Here is a 15,585-nt window from a genome sequence, read left to right on the forward strand (position 1 = left end):
ATTTACCTATATATTGTGTTTGCGAACAAACGAGTTTTTGTCAACTTTATGATTAAAAAATATATAATTAAACATATAAATTATATAATGATAGATGCGGCCTCAACTCTCGCGGGGGAAACGTTTCACATCTCGCGAGGTTTGGTTTGTAAACAAAGTCACCCACCACGCTGTTCCCTGACTCACTGACACACCCACAGCAAGCAGCCTACCTACACTAACTTTAGTGTCTTTAGTCAAGTTTGTGGACTCGTGATTTTTGTGGAGACAAAACTTTACATCGTTTTCCTTTCGAGAATAAAGAGTTGTGGAAGTTATGGTTGATCGCTACAGACACCCTACGCGCTCCACGCCATTACAGACGCAAGGCAAGCGTACCAAACGTATGTGTGCAGTGGTCATTTTCTGAAGACAGACTACAAGTATCTTCCAAAGAGACGACTGTTGAAAAGTACAGCCGTACCGTCAGTTTTTCCAGACAGAGAGCATGTTACTTCTGGATCGATCAACAGCTTCTCAGGTAAGACATGCTAACATGTAGCCCTGAAACATGACAGTCATGACGAAACTTCAACCTGGTTTTCGCTCCTTCTCCGTTTACGACCCGTACATCTACATAAACGTTCAGATTTCAAATATAAAGTGCTTACCTCATGGCCATGAATGTTTCAATTCACTTCGGGTGGGTATAAGTACCCGTATCTTCCGTATTGTTCAATAAGAAACATGTTAATCCGATCGGTGGCCAATTTCTCATAGAGTTATAATGTATCAGACTGCAATACACCTTCCAACCGATAGGGTCGCGCAGTTGAAAGCATATGAAAAGAATGGCCACCGATCGGATTCAAATGCTTTTTATTGAACAATACGGAAGATGCGAGTACTTTTGAGGGCCCGAGTAGTATTGTAACATCCGTGGCCATGAGGTAAGCACTTTATATTTGAAATCTTAACGTTTATGTAGATGTACGGGCTGTAAATGGAGAACGTGCAAACACCAGGTTGAAATTCAGCCATGACGCGATCCATGGCTAGCTAACATGCTAATAGTATATAGTTTGTAGTAAATAAATTAACCGTAGTTCCAGTTGACATTTGTCATTATATTGTACTCAGATATGATCTTTGTTCATTTGAGCTGGTTCAAGGAGTAGGACCAAGGCTAAAGTTAAGGGGTGGATGTGTATGTTTGGAAAGCATCCCATTCAAAAACAGAATTTTGTATAGTATATCATGTGGAACCCACTGCATTACAGTACAGTTGGTTAACCCACCCTCTGTTCATAGCAGGACGTTGCCAGTCCACAGTCCATTCTCCATTCTCCTACCACCTCCACAGGACTGTTGGATTTGTGTATTTTATGTACTTTTATCTAAGCTAACTTCATATACTTGGCTAGATTTGTAAACTGGTTCCTTTTGATTGATTGATTAAATATTTTATTAAGCAAAAATGTAAACAGCACAATTACATTTATAATACTTTGCCTAAAAGGTCTGTCCAAAAAAGTCCTTGCTGTCTTGTTTCCATTGGGGTCCTTGGTGTTCAATTCATAGGCATTTATAGTAGCAACAAAACAGTTCAAATATCAACACAAAAATACAGAAAAAATAACACTATATGTACAAACAAAACAAAAAAATGCAGAGAAAAAAAATAACCTGAGGAACATCCTAGAAGAAGATATTTTGAAAAGCAGATAGCTAGCTAGATAATATGTTTGGGTGGGGGAAGCCAAAGGAGCCTATAGCCTGATAAGTTGAATACTAGTTGTTTTTCTGTTTTTGTTTTTTTCACAGCAGCCATAAATTACTGAGGAAATTCCTGAACCACAAACACTTTTTAGCATATACAGTCATTCTTCATCCATAGTGTTTAGTACTGGATTCATAGTTGAATGTGTCTTATAGTGTGATTGTGTATTATAACATGATGATAGTGCAGTAAAACACAACCTAATAGTGTTTGTTTGCTAATTCGATTAATTTTCTTGTTCTCTTGTTTATTTCATTACAGTCAATATCTGAAGAATTCCCATCCTGTATTCCAAATCTTGAGCTGTACAGTCCAGTGCTCAGAAAGGCCTCTTCTACACAGGCACGACCACACAGATCTGGCTCATACTACGGCGTTACGCCAGTTCGTCTCTTCAACTCTTGGCATCAGGTATCCAGACAATATGTAGTATGTGTACCGGTATGTAGCTATAATTTTCACTCCAGCGGTGGTTCTCGTTTTCATGTTGAGGACTACCATATATCTGACTGCAAACCCCCATCTGAAAACATGTTTTGCCAGGGACCCTATACAAGATTTGTTAAATAAATATTCCTTATTTGTCAAATGTTTTCAAGATATTTTTGAAAAAGGCCGTCCTACAAGCTCACAACGTGTTGTGAGCTTGTTCATCTGCTATTTTCAAACAGCCAACCATATAGAGTTAAAGTGGTTAAACAGATTTTTATATATTAAACAATTTCACCACCCTGGAACACCCTCAAAGACCCCTGGGGGTCCCCAGACCCCACTTTGAGAACCATTGGAATACAGTACAGTTTGTCCATATATAACCCATCCTCTGTTTATTTCAGGAAATCCCTGGTTCTGAAAACACGCATGTTCCTACTTTGGCCTCGATTATGAGTCCTGCAGAAAAAGACATTCCTTCATCAATGGCACGTCCATGTCAATCCATATCGGGGACATACTACGGTATCAGCAAAGCTCACCAAGAGAAGGTATTTTTTAATTATATGCTGGCAATATAGATGCACTCCATTTTATTTTAAATGTCTCTTTTATTGAAGTATATCTCCATATGATGTGTTCTAAGATGTATGTATGCATCAACTAGCCTGGAGATGTCCACAAATGAAAGGGAGGTTGAGGGGCCACATGTTAGATCATGTTGTATGTATTATACTGCATTTTTTAAGTTGAATAGTTTACTGGACATATCTAATGGTGTATATACCGCCGTATATACCGTTACTGTGCAACATTGATTTTCTTTTGTAAACAGGATGGTTTACCAGAGTCAACACCAGCTGTCATAAATATCAAAAGATCAACCCGTCCATGTAGGCCTCTGTGTCCACCAAAATCTCTAGCCTCTCCTGGCCTTCACTAGACACACGTTTTAGTTCAATGGACTTGGCTCATGATAGTACAGCATCCTCATCAAGCAGCCAAGCTGGTAGTGAGGCTAGTTCTGCACAGACTGCCTGTGTGAACTTCACCCGTCCAGAGAGAGCGACAGCAGATCCAGGAAGTGCTCAGAGCAAGAAGAGTGTCAGGAGGCTTTAAACATTCAGATGATGATAATGATGGTAATCATAACAGAAAACACGATGATGATAGTGATATGTTTCTGAAGTGGTGAAGGTGGTTTCATGATTTATCTTTTCCTCTTTTCTCCCCTCTTCCTCTCCCCACAGATCCTTTACTCCACATCTGTGCAGCTCAGCCTGTAGGAGCTTCAGGACAGATGAGGAGACGAGGGAGGTGTACGAACATCTGACACCGGCGTTTGAGGAGCATAATAGGCTCTATGCACAGCAGCCATATTAGAAAGATTTTGGGCCTCTTCCTTACTTCACAGGTGTTACCAATGACACTAATGAAGGCTCTGTTCCATTTACTGTAGTGTAGCACAGTGGTTCTCAAACGTTTTAATTCCAAGGCCCCCATAACTCTGTGTACAAATGGAACCAAATCCATTTGTACACTCTCAGAGTTACACACCCATAAGGGGTCCATTTGGAACCCCCCCAAGGAACCCACTGGTGCACCAGAGTGTTTCTAGTGAGCCAACATGCACAATACCAGCACCCTGACTCTGTTTGACCAGAATGTAACAGAGCCTTCATTAGTATCATTGGTAAGACCTGTGAAGGAAGTAAGAAAGAGGCCCAATTTCTTTACAATATGGCTTCTGTGCGTAGAGCCTATTAAGAGCTATGATAAAAGCTGCCGACATCTCTCTTGGCCAGAAAACAAACTTCCAAATGCCTTCGTTTGCCAAAACTGCACCTGGAACTTTCCCCTGGTTGACGACGACTACATTCTTAGTGATGTGCTGCATATATTGGCTTCAGGTGCGCCTCCGCCTCGCCTCGTCATATTAGACCTCCAATTCAAGAGTCAGACCAACAATTCTCATGGTTCAAACTGATCATTTTATTATACTAATGGATATTTACATAATGTATAGATGGATATATGAGACCTTTGCTAGTTTGCTTTTTACATAATACACATACTTGATGGCACACAACATTAACAGAATTGATGTTGCATGATTTGTTTTTGTACAAAAAACAAATATTCACATGACAAGTAGACAGACAAACAGTAGACAACCCTTTGTCATAGGCTGTGTACAAGGTCCCAACACAACACGTGAGCTTGTAGATTGGCCATTTTCTGTCGAGTCACACGCATCCTTTCATTTTGAGCAGGCTCAATCGTCACCCCATCTGGAAAAAAAAAAGATAATGTAGCTGAAAGGCAACAAGTCTGCATGCCTGATTCAACCTCAGGGGTTGTCAAGCAGGGGAGAAGGCAGGCTCTTCACAGTAGATGACTGCAGCTCAGAAAGGCGAGTGACATTCATCAGCTTGCTCCCTGAGTACTTCATCTTGACGGCCTAGTGGAGAGGGAAAACTAGCATTAGTATTCATCTATCTAAACATCCCTATATCTCACTCCATTATATTATGCTACATTATACTAACCCTAGTGGAGAGGGAACATTTATATTAGTATTCACTATTCATCTATGCAAACATCCCTATCTTACTCCATTAGACTATTCTACAATTTAGGCATTTAGCAGACTTTATCCAGAGCAACTTACAGTAAGCAATTAAGCCTAAATCATGGGCGGCTGTGGCTCAGGAGGTAGAGCAGGTCGTCCAATGATCCGTGGGTCGGCGGTTCGAATCCCGGCTCCTCCTGACCACATGTCGAAGTGTCCCTGGGCAAGACACTGAACCCTACATTGCCTCCAATGATTCGGTCGGTGCTCGCTTGCCACCATTGGTGTGTGAATGTGGGAAAAGTGGGGACGCTGGCGTCGACTGTTCGCCGCTCCACCTCCCAATGTCCCCCACCTGTATGAATGAATGAACCATTGTAAAGCGCTTTGAGCACTTGGAAAAGCGCTATAAAAATGCTATTCATTATTATTATTATTAAATCCTAGAGGAGGGAATCTTAGCATTAGTTTTCATCTATTCAAACATCCACATCTTACTGCATCAACTTCCAAATGCCTTCGTTTGCCTACTCGCCTGGAACTTTGTTTTCCCCTCGTTGACAACGACATTCTTAGCGATGTGCTTCATTATCGGCTTCAGGTGATCCTCGTCACACGTGGTGTAATGCTGCTCTGTAGGAGTCTGCACCACATCATATCATATGTGGAACTTTGTTTTCCCCTCGTTGACAACGACATTCTTAGCGATGTGCTTTATTATCAGCTTCAGGTGATCCTCATCATATGTGGTGTAATGCTGCTCTGTAGGAGAAAAACACCAACTGTTATTCGCGCAACCTTTCCCCTTACCAGAGTCAGATGCAGCCTGCTAGCTCCACCGCTAAGCTGGGTGTGGAGACCGACGGATGAGAAACAGATTAACAACCTCAATCCTACATTATGACGCAGTGAATTGCTAATAACACTTCAGTGCTTTTAGTCACAGACCAGCCTTAATGATCTTAAATCACTTTATTTTAGATATCTCTTTAGTAATAGTATAAAGTAAACAACGAGACTTTAGTTGTCACTGTGCAATACTTTAAAACAGTTGTCATGTTGTATAAATACCGACCGGAAGCCACTCCGACAGGAAGCCACTCACTTTTTAAAATTAAATTACTTATTTAAAAGAACTAAAGCCCCTGACACACTGAAAGCGGCAGACACTCGCGTCATCAAACTCACACATTGTTTATAACTGCCTTAGCCCACACTGGAGGCATCAAGTGAGTGCGCCCAAACCTGTTGACGCGTCTTTCAGAGCTCGGTTCTATTTTGGGGCATCGATGCATGGTATGGCACAGACCATACAAAACGAGTTGGAGCAATGCAGAAAGGCAACCTCTTTTTATTCCAAACTTGTATTGCAATCTATGTATGTTTGTTTCCACTTGTTTGACCGTTCTAGAAACACAAGTCTGTTTTAAATGAAGCAGACGATGTGAACAGGCGGACTCGTGTCAGTCTCGTGACATTTATCAGTGACGCTCATATAAATGCTTTTTATGTGTTTTACAGGGGCAGCGTCCAACGCCCTCCGACAGCCCTACCTGTGGCTGACCATCATACTGACTGTAGGGATCAGCCTCCCTGTCCTCTGTATCCAACTGTATTCTATAGCAGTGATTCTCAACCCTTTTAATGTCAAGGACCCCCAGTTTGATAATTTCTATCCCTGGGACCCCAAACTACACTGTAAAATCCTCAAGTGTTAATTTATTTCCATTTGTACACTCTCAGAGACTTGCAGACTCTGTAAGGGTCCATTAGTTTCAACTATCAATGATTTAGCTTGGGGACCCTGTGGAACTCCCTCAAGGACACCTGGGGATTTTGAGGACACCACGTTAAAAACCAGTGTTCTATAGTATACCATTTATATTCATTATAACGTTTTCATACTGAAGTAAACTTAATTGAAGTTGAGAAGCTCAGTTAAGACGCAGCATATCAAACAAACTCACAACGTGTCATATTGTAGATCTGATATTCTTGCTATTTCCGAAAATTTTTTAAGTGAAATTGGTTTATTGTTTCTATGCGTTTTATAAATATTGAACCAATTAAAAGTATTAAAAAGAACTAATAAGGGGGAAAAAATACATTTCCTGAAAAGTACCCGTTTTGGACATGCATTGTTTCCACCTGAAAGCAACGATATGTAACATTTAATCATCATCATTATCTCACACGCACACCCAGGTCCAGCGGAACAGGAAGAAGTACGAGATGGAAGAGGAGAAGAGAAAGCCTGCGGCTCTGCCTGCGTTCCAGCGAGGCAGACGTTCCCGGCGCTCCGCCTACACTTTCTCCCACTCCCGGGGTTACGCCAACCTCATTGCGTCCTGGCGGAGCATCCGGCGGCGGCCGGCGGCGCGGGGCGAGCCACCTCAGGACAACATCACAGAGACTCCAGAGAGAGGCACAGAACATCTGACCAGGGGCTGTGGGGCTGCAGGTCTGAGAAACGGAGCAAAAACTGTCACTGGATCATTTCTGAACCGACTGGTCAAAGCTACTTAAGGAGGTTCATAGCAATCATGTTGTAAATACGGGAGGTGGAGCTATGCATTGGAGCGCTTGGGTTTTAGCTTTTGGTTTGTTTGTGTCTAAACCCGCTCGCAATGCATGTTGAAAGATGAAGTTTCGCTGAATGTTCGCCTATTTTAACCTATTATGACATGCCCAGAACAAGTGCGCTACTGTCCCCCCCCCCCCCAGTTTTCTACAATGACAATACAAAGCAACAAATCCCAGGTGGAGACATACAATTGTTAAATTTGTATTAACTGCTATTGTATGTGCATTGCAAAAGATTGATTTCAATAAATAATTTATTTAATGTCAAAATGGAATAAAAGGCCACACTGAAAGGAATTCAAGTGTACCATGATTAAAGGAAAGACTTAATTCTCATCTCTACTGGTTAAAATGTATGTTTTGTAATGATAATCAAAGTCTACAACTAGTCACTAAAGTTTCCAAATAATTGTAGTGGAGTAAAAGTACAATATTTGCCTCTGAGGTGTAGTGGAGTGGAATCTACTCCAGTAGAAGTAAAAGTATAGAAAATTGGAAATACTCCAGACCGGCGCCTATACTCCTTTACTGGAGTCTCCAGTAAAGGAAAAGTACCTACAAATTGTACTTAAGTACAGCACTTGTGGGTACATGTACTTAGTTACTTTACACCTGTGTGTGTGTGTGTGTGTGTGTGTGTGTGTGTGGGGGGGGTGTAAATGGTGCATTTATATAGCGCTTTTATCCAAAGATTAGCCACATGATTTAGTCTACCAGCACCATCTCTGTTGAGCCCACTGATTTGTCTGTATCCACCATTACAACAAGTGTTATCAAGTCCTCCAGTTTAAACCAGTGTGAGGATGCTTTACCCTCTTCTCCATGATTCTTGCCTTGATGTCCAGCACCTGGCCTAAATACAGGTACAAGATGTGCACACAATCTCCTCTGTGAAATGTTTAGGACAGGTGTCATGTCAGTCAAGTGTTACCATCATAGCCAGTCAGGAATCAACCATCCTTTTGTGACATAATGCAGTAACTAGAAACAACCACTAGGTGTCCTCATTCATCAAGTCTATGAAGAGCAGATTCACATTTTAAATTACTACCAATGTTTTAGTTTAAAGCTGGACTGAAATATTTTCACAAACTACATGTGGGACAAAAGATAAGTTACAGCTCTTGCGGTCACATGACCACAAGAGCAATTTAGTCATTATGCCAATTGATTTCTTCCCTCACACATTTCTGTGTAGTCATTGCTGTTGCGTCCTACTGACTCAGCTACCAGCGAGGAGCCCCCACCAGGAGGACATAGAGCCTTTGTCCTACTCCTCCTGCCCAACACTCCCTGCTTACAGGTTCCGCCCCAGCCTGTAGGATTACATGCAATGACAGATATCAGCCTCCCCGCCCGGCTTCCCTCCCCCGAACACAGGCCAATTGTGTTTGTGTAGACGCTCCACAAAGCCGGATGCACCACGTGGATTTGAACCCACAACCTCTGTGGTGGCGTGGTCACATGTTTTAATCCTCTCCTGTTACAATCATTTCCAATTGATCTCCAAAGATGTTGGGGGTTGTGTGTCTCGCTCAAGCAAAATCATACCGGTTTGAAATGCAAGCTTTTGTCAAGAGTGCAATTAACCTGGATGAAATGTATTTGTTTCATGGTCAGTGTTGTTCACCCTTTCAAATGAAGTACAGTTATTGGTTTGTCCTCTTGTCTAACTGGATATTGTTGTTAGTGCACAAATTAATATGTATTTGGCCGAAGACCCACCATCTGAAAATATTTTGTGCCTGAGATCCTTGTACAAGATTTGTGTTGTAAAAATTCCAATTTTTTCCCTAACCCATTCTTTAAAAATAGCCTACAAGCTCATAACACTTTGCGACACGTTGTGGGCTTGTAGATCGACTCTCATCGCGTTTGTTTACATTTTTCAAAAGTTATTACGTTACAGAGCTTACCTGAATAACTGAGTTAATGTTTGCTAAAGATCATTGCGAGTCATGGACATTTGAATTTTGAAAGTCAATCTTTTCTCTAAGGACTATATATTCAGCTTGTCTTTTCAATGTAATTCTCCTTTTAAAATGCATTCAAGGGTAATAATACTATTATAATAACAATTTAACAAAGAATATCTGTATCATTGATATTTTGTGTGGTGGATTATTTATCATTTTATTTGTCTCTGCACGTTGATTTCTATATAGTACTGAAATGTATGGAATCCACTGGCTTCCTCTAAAATCAATCAAACTAGCTTTGGAAAATGGTCTGCAGTAATGTCAAAAGAACAGGAGAACTGTTGCGCCTTGCTTTGTCCTTTTGGTAAAGATTAACTGCAGGTGCGGTGGTCTCGAAAAACATAAAGATAGGCTGACAAGGAGACTCGCTCACTGCATGAAAGTATAGGAAAAACTCCTTAGACGAGACTTAAAGAAAATGTTTTTCTTTATTTTATGATGCCCATAGTGTGCTCGGTGCTCAGTGAATTAAAAAGCAAAACGTTTTCAGTCCTCCCAGGACCTTCGTCAGTGCTATAATAAGTGCAGTAATGTCAAGCATACTGGGAGTCAGTGGGCTAAAGATGCCAGACCACAGGTATGGCCCAAGTGATGTCACATGACATACTGTACATTTCACTGCAGCTCCTGACCCTCCACCCACCATTCCCCCATCTCTCACCTGTAGTGGAGTGCAGTTTGAGGCAGAGGATGTCCTCGTCACTGCTGCAGACCTGAGCATACTCCACCAGAGGATCTTGGAGCTTCCTGGCTATGGACACAGCCTGTCGCAGCAGGGGAGGGTAGTCTCTGAAATCAACCTGAACACAGGGGCAGACAGACGGAGGACACAGATTTATTACAACACATCTGGAAAGATTCTCCTTTAGCGGTGTCAGTGTGTTTATGCTGTGGATGTTGGTGTTCATCAAGATGGGCCGACATGAAACACAATCATAGCAGTTAAAGTGTAGAGATGTTCAGGTGCAGATTGTTATGGTGAGTTGCTGTGAGCCACTTGACTGCCTACATACAGGGCACAGTTCTATCATGTTAAAACCTGCTGTTATAGGCTCTTTACATAGGCTCCTAGGAAACACTGGTGCTGTGTGTTCTTTTTATTAGTCAGAAATGTAAACAGCACATGGTACAGTAAGACATTAAGGCTAAAACGATAACCCCAAAAAGTCCTGGGGACTTGTTTCCATTGTGGTCCTATGTATTCAATTCATCAACATAGCATAGAACATTTACACGATAATACATGTCACAAACAAATAAAACACTATGTACAAATATATTATTTACCTCAGACTTCTTGCTGTTCGTGTACAGTGTAGCCAGTTCAATGTCGACCAGCTCCACTCCCACGGGGGGCAGAGAGGTTTGTTTTGCAAGCTCACTGATGGTCATTTTGTTGTCCTCCGTTATCATAAGAGCATCTCTGCAGACATACGAAAAACTGGTTTGGCATCAGTACTAAGAAAACCACTCATAAGAAAGCTGATTGAAAATAAACAAAACAAAACAGAACAAAGAAAGGAATCAAACACTCACCTATTCTCTCCAGCAACAGCGACCACATGAGGTTTCTTGCATTTCAGAAACTTCTTCAGATTTTATATATCAATAGCCTGAGAATGACAGGAAAAGATAATAGCATTATTATTATTATTATTATTCCTTCCTGCTTGTGGTTGTTTCTCTGTCCAGGTGATCTGTGCTCTCCTGATTAAGAAACACACGTACATAAACTTGCATTATATTTTAATCAATAGATGTTGTGGGTTAAGAAAATGGTGTGTGAGTAAAAGTTTTTGTAAACTGGTAATTATTTACTTAGGCAATACAAATGGAAATATTTTAATATGTACAGTAACTAATTTTAAGCTAATGCAATATCACTGAACAAACGTTTAGCCTCAATTCTTTTTTATTACATATGAAGAATTGTAATATCGTTCCATGTCTCAACAAAGATGTGCAACTGGGTAGACAAAATGTATAGCACACAATGACACGTGTGTGTGTGTGTGTGTGTGTGTGTGTGTGTGTGTGTGTGTGTGTGTGTGCGTGCGTGCGTGCGCGTGTGCGTGTGTGTGTGCGCGCGCGCGTGTGCGTTTGTGCATATGTCTGGTCAGTTTTTACAGCTGATACAATACCTGCTTGGAAATAGTTGGGGTGGAGAAGATGTGTCTAAAGATCCATTCTGCTTCCTCCTCCAGCTTGTCATCCTCAGCAGATTCCACAGGGATTCCACTGGAACCTCTCGGGCATGTCGGTGGAGCGGATCTTGCTGTCCTGGTGGGTCATGTAGCTGCTCTCCAGCTCGCCGGGCTCATACAGCTCAAACACGCTCTTGCTGCTGCCAGCCACAACATGAGCAAAGTCAAAGTCCCCACCAAAGGTCTCCTGGGCCTCCAGCAGGCCTACATCAACCCTCTTCTTACTGGTGATGGGTTGGTCGTCATCGTCCACAATGAAGTCGTCTAGGTCGGACTCCTCCTCCTCCTCCTCCTGCTCCTCCTCGTCATCACCGTGCTGAAGAGGCATATCAACGATCTCTTCCTCCTCCAGCTCGCCCTCACCATCCCTGTCACCGCTAAAGATCTCATCTGCGATCAGTTTCTTCAGATCATTGGATGAGGATGAAGATGAGGATGAAGATGGTGATAAGGATGAGGACAATGACCTCTTCCTCTTCTTCCTCGCTGTCTCCTCCTCCATGAAAACATCACCCCCTGTTGAAGACCCCTGATATAGATCAAATGCTTACAGTATGTACAGGTTGATAGTCTTTGTTAAGTCAACTTTAAAGAGTTAGAATAAAAAAATGGATAAGCCTAAGTAATACTACATTCAATCTATTTAGGCTAACGTTTGCTCCTTTGCTTTGTCGGACTAGAATAGTGGGTCGCAAACGTTTTCATTTCAAGGACCCCCAAATTGACACATATTAGCCCGCGGACACCCATTTGAAAAGATAAGCCAGGGACCCCCATAAGAGAAGATTTTTACGGCTCTAGCAGTGATTCTCAATCATTGTAATTTAAGGACCCCCCTAGTTTGACATGCATTAAGCTACGGACCCCCATTGTAAAAGCAATGTTAATTTAACTCTGAGAGTGTACAAATGGAACCAAATGGACCCGTTAGGTTCCATTTGTACACTCTCAGAGTTACAGACACTTAAGGGTCCATTTGGTTCCTATAAATCATTTAGCTGGGGACCCCCTGGTATCCCCTCAAGTACCCCTGGGGGTCCCCGGACCCCACTTTGAGAACCAATGGACTAGAATGTTGCTTTCCTTTGATTTTGTTTTAATTTTAGTTATGTATCTGTTAGGCTGGCTCTGGTCCATAGCATTAGAAGCAGGAGGACTCCTTCTGCACCAGAGCTACCGTTAGGCCTGTTGTTTTTTCTATGATGTTGATGTAGGCCTACTCCATAATCTCCATTACAGTATACTGCTCAATACATTTGTTCATTCAAATAACAACTAAAAGCTTTGGCACACCTAGATTAAAAGTATCTGACAGGTGCATATAGGAAAGATAAGATCAATAAACCTGTCTCAAGACATACCAAAAGTCTCTTGAGACAGGTGATGATACATGGATTTAAAACACAGTCACTGAAACAGGAGTGTATATAACGTATATAATGAGTGTATAATCCTGATATAATGTAGCATAGATTAGTAACATTACATTTAAATGACTTACTCAGTTGTGTAGAACTGTTGGTCAATGATGTTACAAACACTGTTTCACTGCATCTCTACAGTCTGGTTGTAACTGTAACCAGGGTTGCCAGATCTGCTTATTATAATTTCCTCGCAAGATTTTATTTGAAAATAGCAGATATACAAGCTCGCAACGCGTCGCGATGCAACACTTTGAGAGCTTGTAGATCTGCTATTTTCAAATAGCTGATGTATGTACATGTTAAAGTGCACATGTGTGGTGTGGCCCATTATAGTCACTTCTTTTGGGCTGGTTTTCATAGACCTGGTTGCTTGTTTCTCTCACAGAATCTGGCAACACTGACTGTAACGACTAATCTTCATCCCAGGCTTGTACTTTTCGTGACGTTGATGAAAAGTTGCTTTGATTTGAAAAATCATCAAAAACAAACACCTGTCCGTCCTCTTGGGTACAAGGATCGTCCATCGGCCTACGCAGTTTCTAGACACGCTGTTCTCATTGGCTTACGGTGCTTTCGTGCAGCCAATGAAAAACGGCCAGGGCGTCGTTTGCCAGTTCAGACCATTCTCGCGAGACACGGGAACAGAACGCACATGTGACGTAGGAGCTGTTATGAACGCTGACCAATGGACGCGCAGCTCGCGCAAGACACCGAGTTTAAATGTCCCGCAGCGCGAACAATCCTCAGATGCTCTGTGACATTGACTTCGATCGGCTGCATCTCCACCTGCGAGACACATCTTCTCAACGGACAACGAACAACGAACCACGGACAACGGACAACGGACAACCGACAACGCACAACGGACTTATTTCACCAACTACCAGATTTTTTTGGGCTTTTTGGTGTTCACTTTCTTTTTTCCAGCCTTTCTTCACTTCTAACGTTCAACGACAACTAGGTGAGTTCAGTTTGATGATGCTCGGGTCTTGGGGTTAAGGGGAAATGTCACTGTTATGCTATTTTTTGTAAACGAGGCCGATGCACACCTCAAAGCCAAAGGTTGGCGACAGGTGTGTAAGTAAAACATGCACAATTTAGGAGATCAAGGACAATCAAACACACACAACAAGGCATTTTAAATAGCATAACAATTTAGGAGGAGATCTCTGACGGTTAAATCAAAGAAGAGGACCCGCACACTGTCAGACACTTGCAAAAATGTAGCTTTTCATTCGACGTTTCGGCTGTTAGACCTTCACCACTGATGAAGCTGACCAAGCTTTCATCAGGAGTCCTGAAGAAGGTCTAACGACCGAAACGTCGAATAAAAAGCTTTTTATTAGCTTAAAATGTAGCTTTATATTCGACGTTTCGGTCGTTTAGACCTTCTTCAGGACTCCTGATGAAGGTCTAACGACCGAAACGTCGAATAAAAAGCTACATTTTTTGCATGTTTCTGACAGTGTGCGGGTCCTCTTCTTTGATTTAACCATCAGAGATCTCCTCCTAAACTGTTATGCTATTTAAAATGCCTTTGTTGTGTGTGTTTGATTGTTTAGTTAGTTAATATGTCTTTAGAAGCTACAACAATAATAACATGCCCGGTGGCCGTTGGTCATCATCATGGTGGTGCTTGTCTAAACTAGCTGTCTAAACGACAGCTGGTTTGTAGATCTGTTTACTTTGGTTGTGTTGTTACCTTACCCACCTGCTTCATAGTCTAGGTTTTAGCCTTATTGATACAAGACTGTGATATATTATATTATATATGACCGATGACCGTTGATCCAAGGCTAGTCTAGCTTGAACATTTAAAACTTTCATCTCAGCTTGAGTTAACGTCTAGAAGCTACCATATGCTTGTCAGAAAAAGCTTGTTTGTAGACGTTATAACGTCTTTTTTTTAATCAACAACGTTGATTTAAAAAAAAATATCGTTCTCAACAGGGGGATATGTCATTTTAACAGACTATCTTTTCACTACAACATGCTATAATTGTACTAGTTACATTTAAAACGTCTGATTGTAGCTTGTTTTTGTTTGAATCAATTGAATGTATCAACGGAACGCTAGCTGAAAAAAGAACAGATCTACAAGCTAACAACCTGTAGTATGGGCTTAGCTTTTAGACCTTCTTTTTTTTTGCACAGGACACCGTTGTACCAGCAGTTCAAGATGTTTAATTCAGTGGTGGGAGAAACAGGCCTACTCAGATTTGATTGACTTTAGTAAAAGTAGTAATACAAATAATATAAATGTAGAAATATTCTGTTGCAACCAGTGGTGTAAAGTAACTAAGTACATTTACTCAAGTACTGTACTTAATAGCTCCAATCGGATCCTCTCCCTCCGCTATTTAGCTCCAAGGGAGAGGTTCCAAATGGGGCTATGTAGCCTACTTACGTAAAACTTTGAGGTATTTTTTACTTTACTGGAATATTTCCAATTTTCAATACTTTTACTTCTACTCCACTACATCTCAGAGGCAAATATTGTGCTTTTACTCCACTACAATTATTTGAAAACTTTAGTTACTTGTTACTTTGTAGATTTTGATTATTACAAAACATAATAGTAACCACTTTAGCCCTATATACATTTTGGCCATTTGAAAATAGCCGATCTACA

General features: G+C 41.4%; 1 protein-coding gene across 1 annotated transcript; it reads left to right on the plus strand.

Moving 5' to 3' along the window:
• Positions 1 to 204: 204 nt before the first annotated feature.
• On the plus strand, positions 205 to 4,108 carry LOC308101156 (uncharacterized protein). Its single transcript, XM_080450520.1, has 4 exons — positions 205 to 520; positions 2,021 to 2,170; positions 2,596 to 2,742; positions 3,442 to 4,108. Exons 1-4 carry the CDS (start codon positions 488 to 490, stop codon positions 3,475 to 3,477), a joined length of 366 nt encoding a protein of 121 aa, XP_080306646.1. The 5' UTR covers positions 205 to 487; the 3' UTR covers positions 3,478 to 4,108.
• The last annotated feature ends 11,477 nt before the right edge of the window (positions 4,109 to 15,585 follow it).

Source organism: Gymnoscopelus braueri, assembly GCF_963280865.1.
Source record: "Gymnoscopelus braueri genome assembly, chromosome: 2".
In the NCBI taxonomy this organism is placed as follows: domain Eukaryota; kingdom Metazoa; phylum Chordata; class Actinopteri; order Myctophiformes; family Myctophidae; genus Gymnoscopelus; species Gymnoscopelus braueri.

Bases quoted from the DNA above. Each gene is read 5' to 3' on its own strand.
- LOC308101156 (XM_080450520.1), top strand. From the start codon at position 488: ATGTTACTTCTGGATCGATCAACAGCTTCTCAG. The intron at 521-2,020 runs GTAAGACATGCT...ATTTCATTACAG, and splicing joins ATCGATCAACAGCTTCTCAG to TCAATATCTGAAGAATTCCC. The intron at 2,171-2,595 runs GTATCCAGACAA...TGTTTATTTCAG, and splicing joins TCTTCAACTCTTGGCATCAG to GAAATCCCTGGTTCTGAAAA.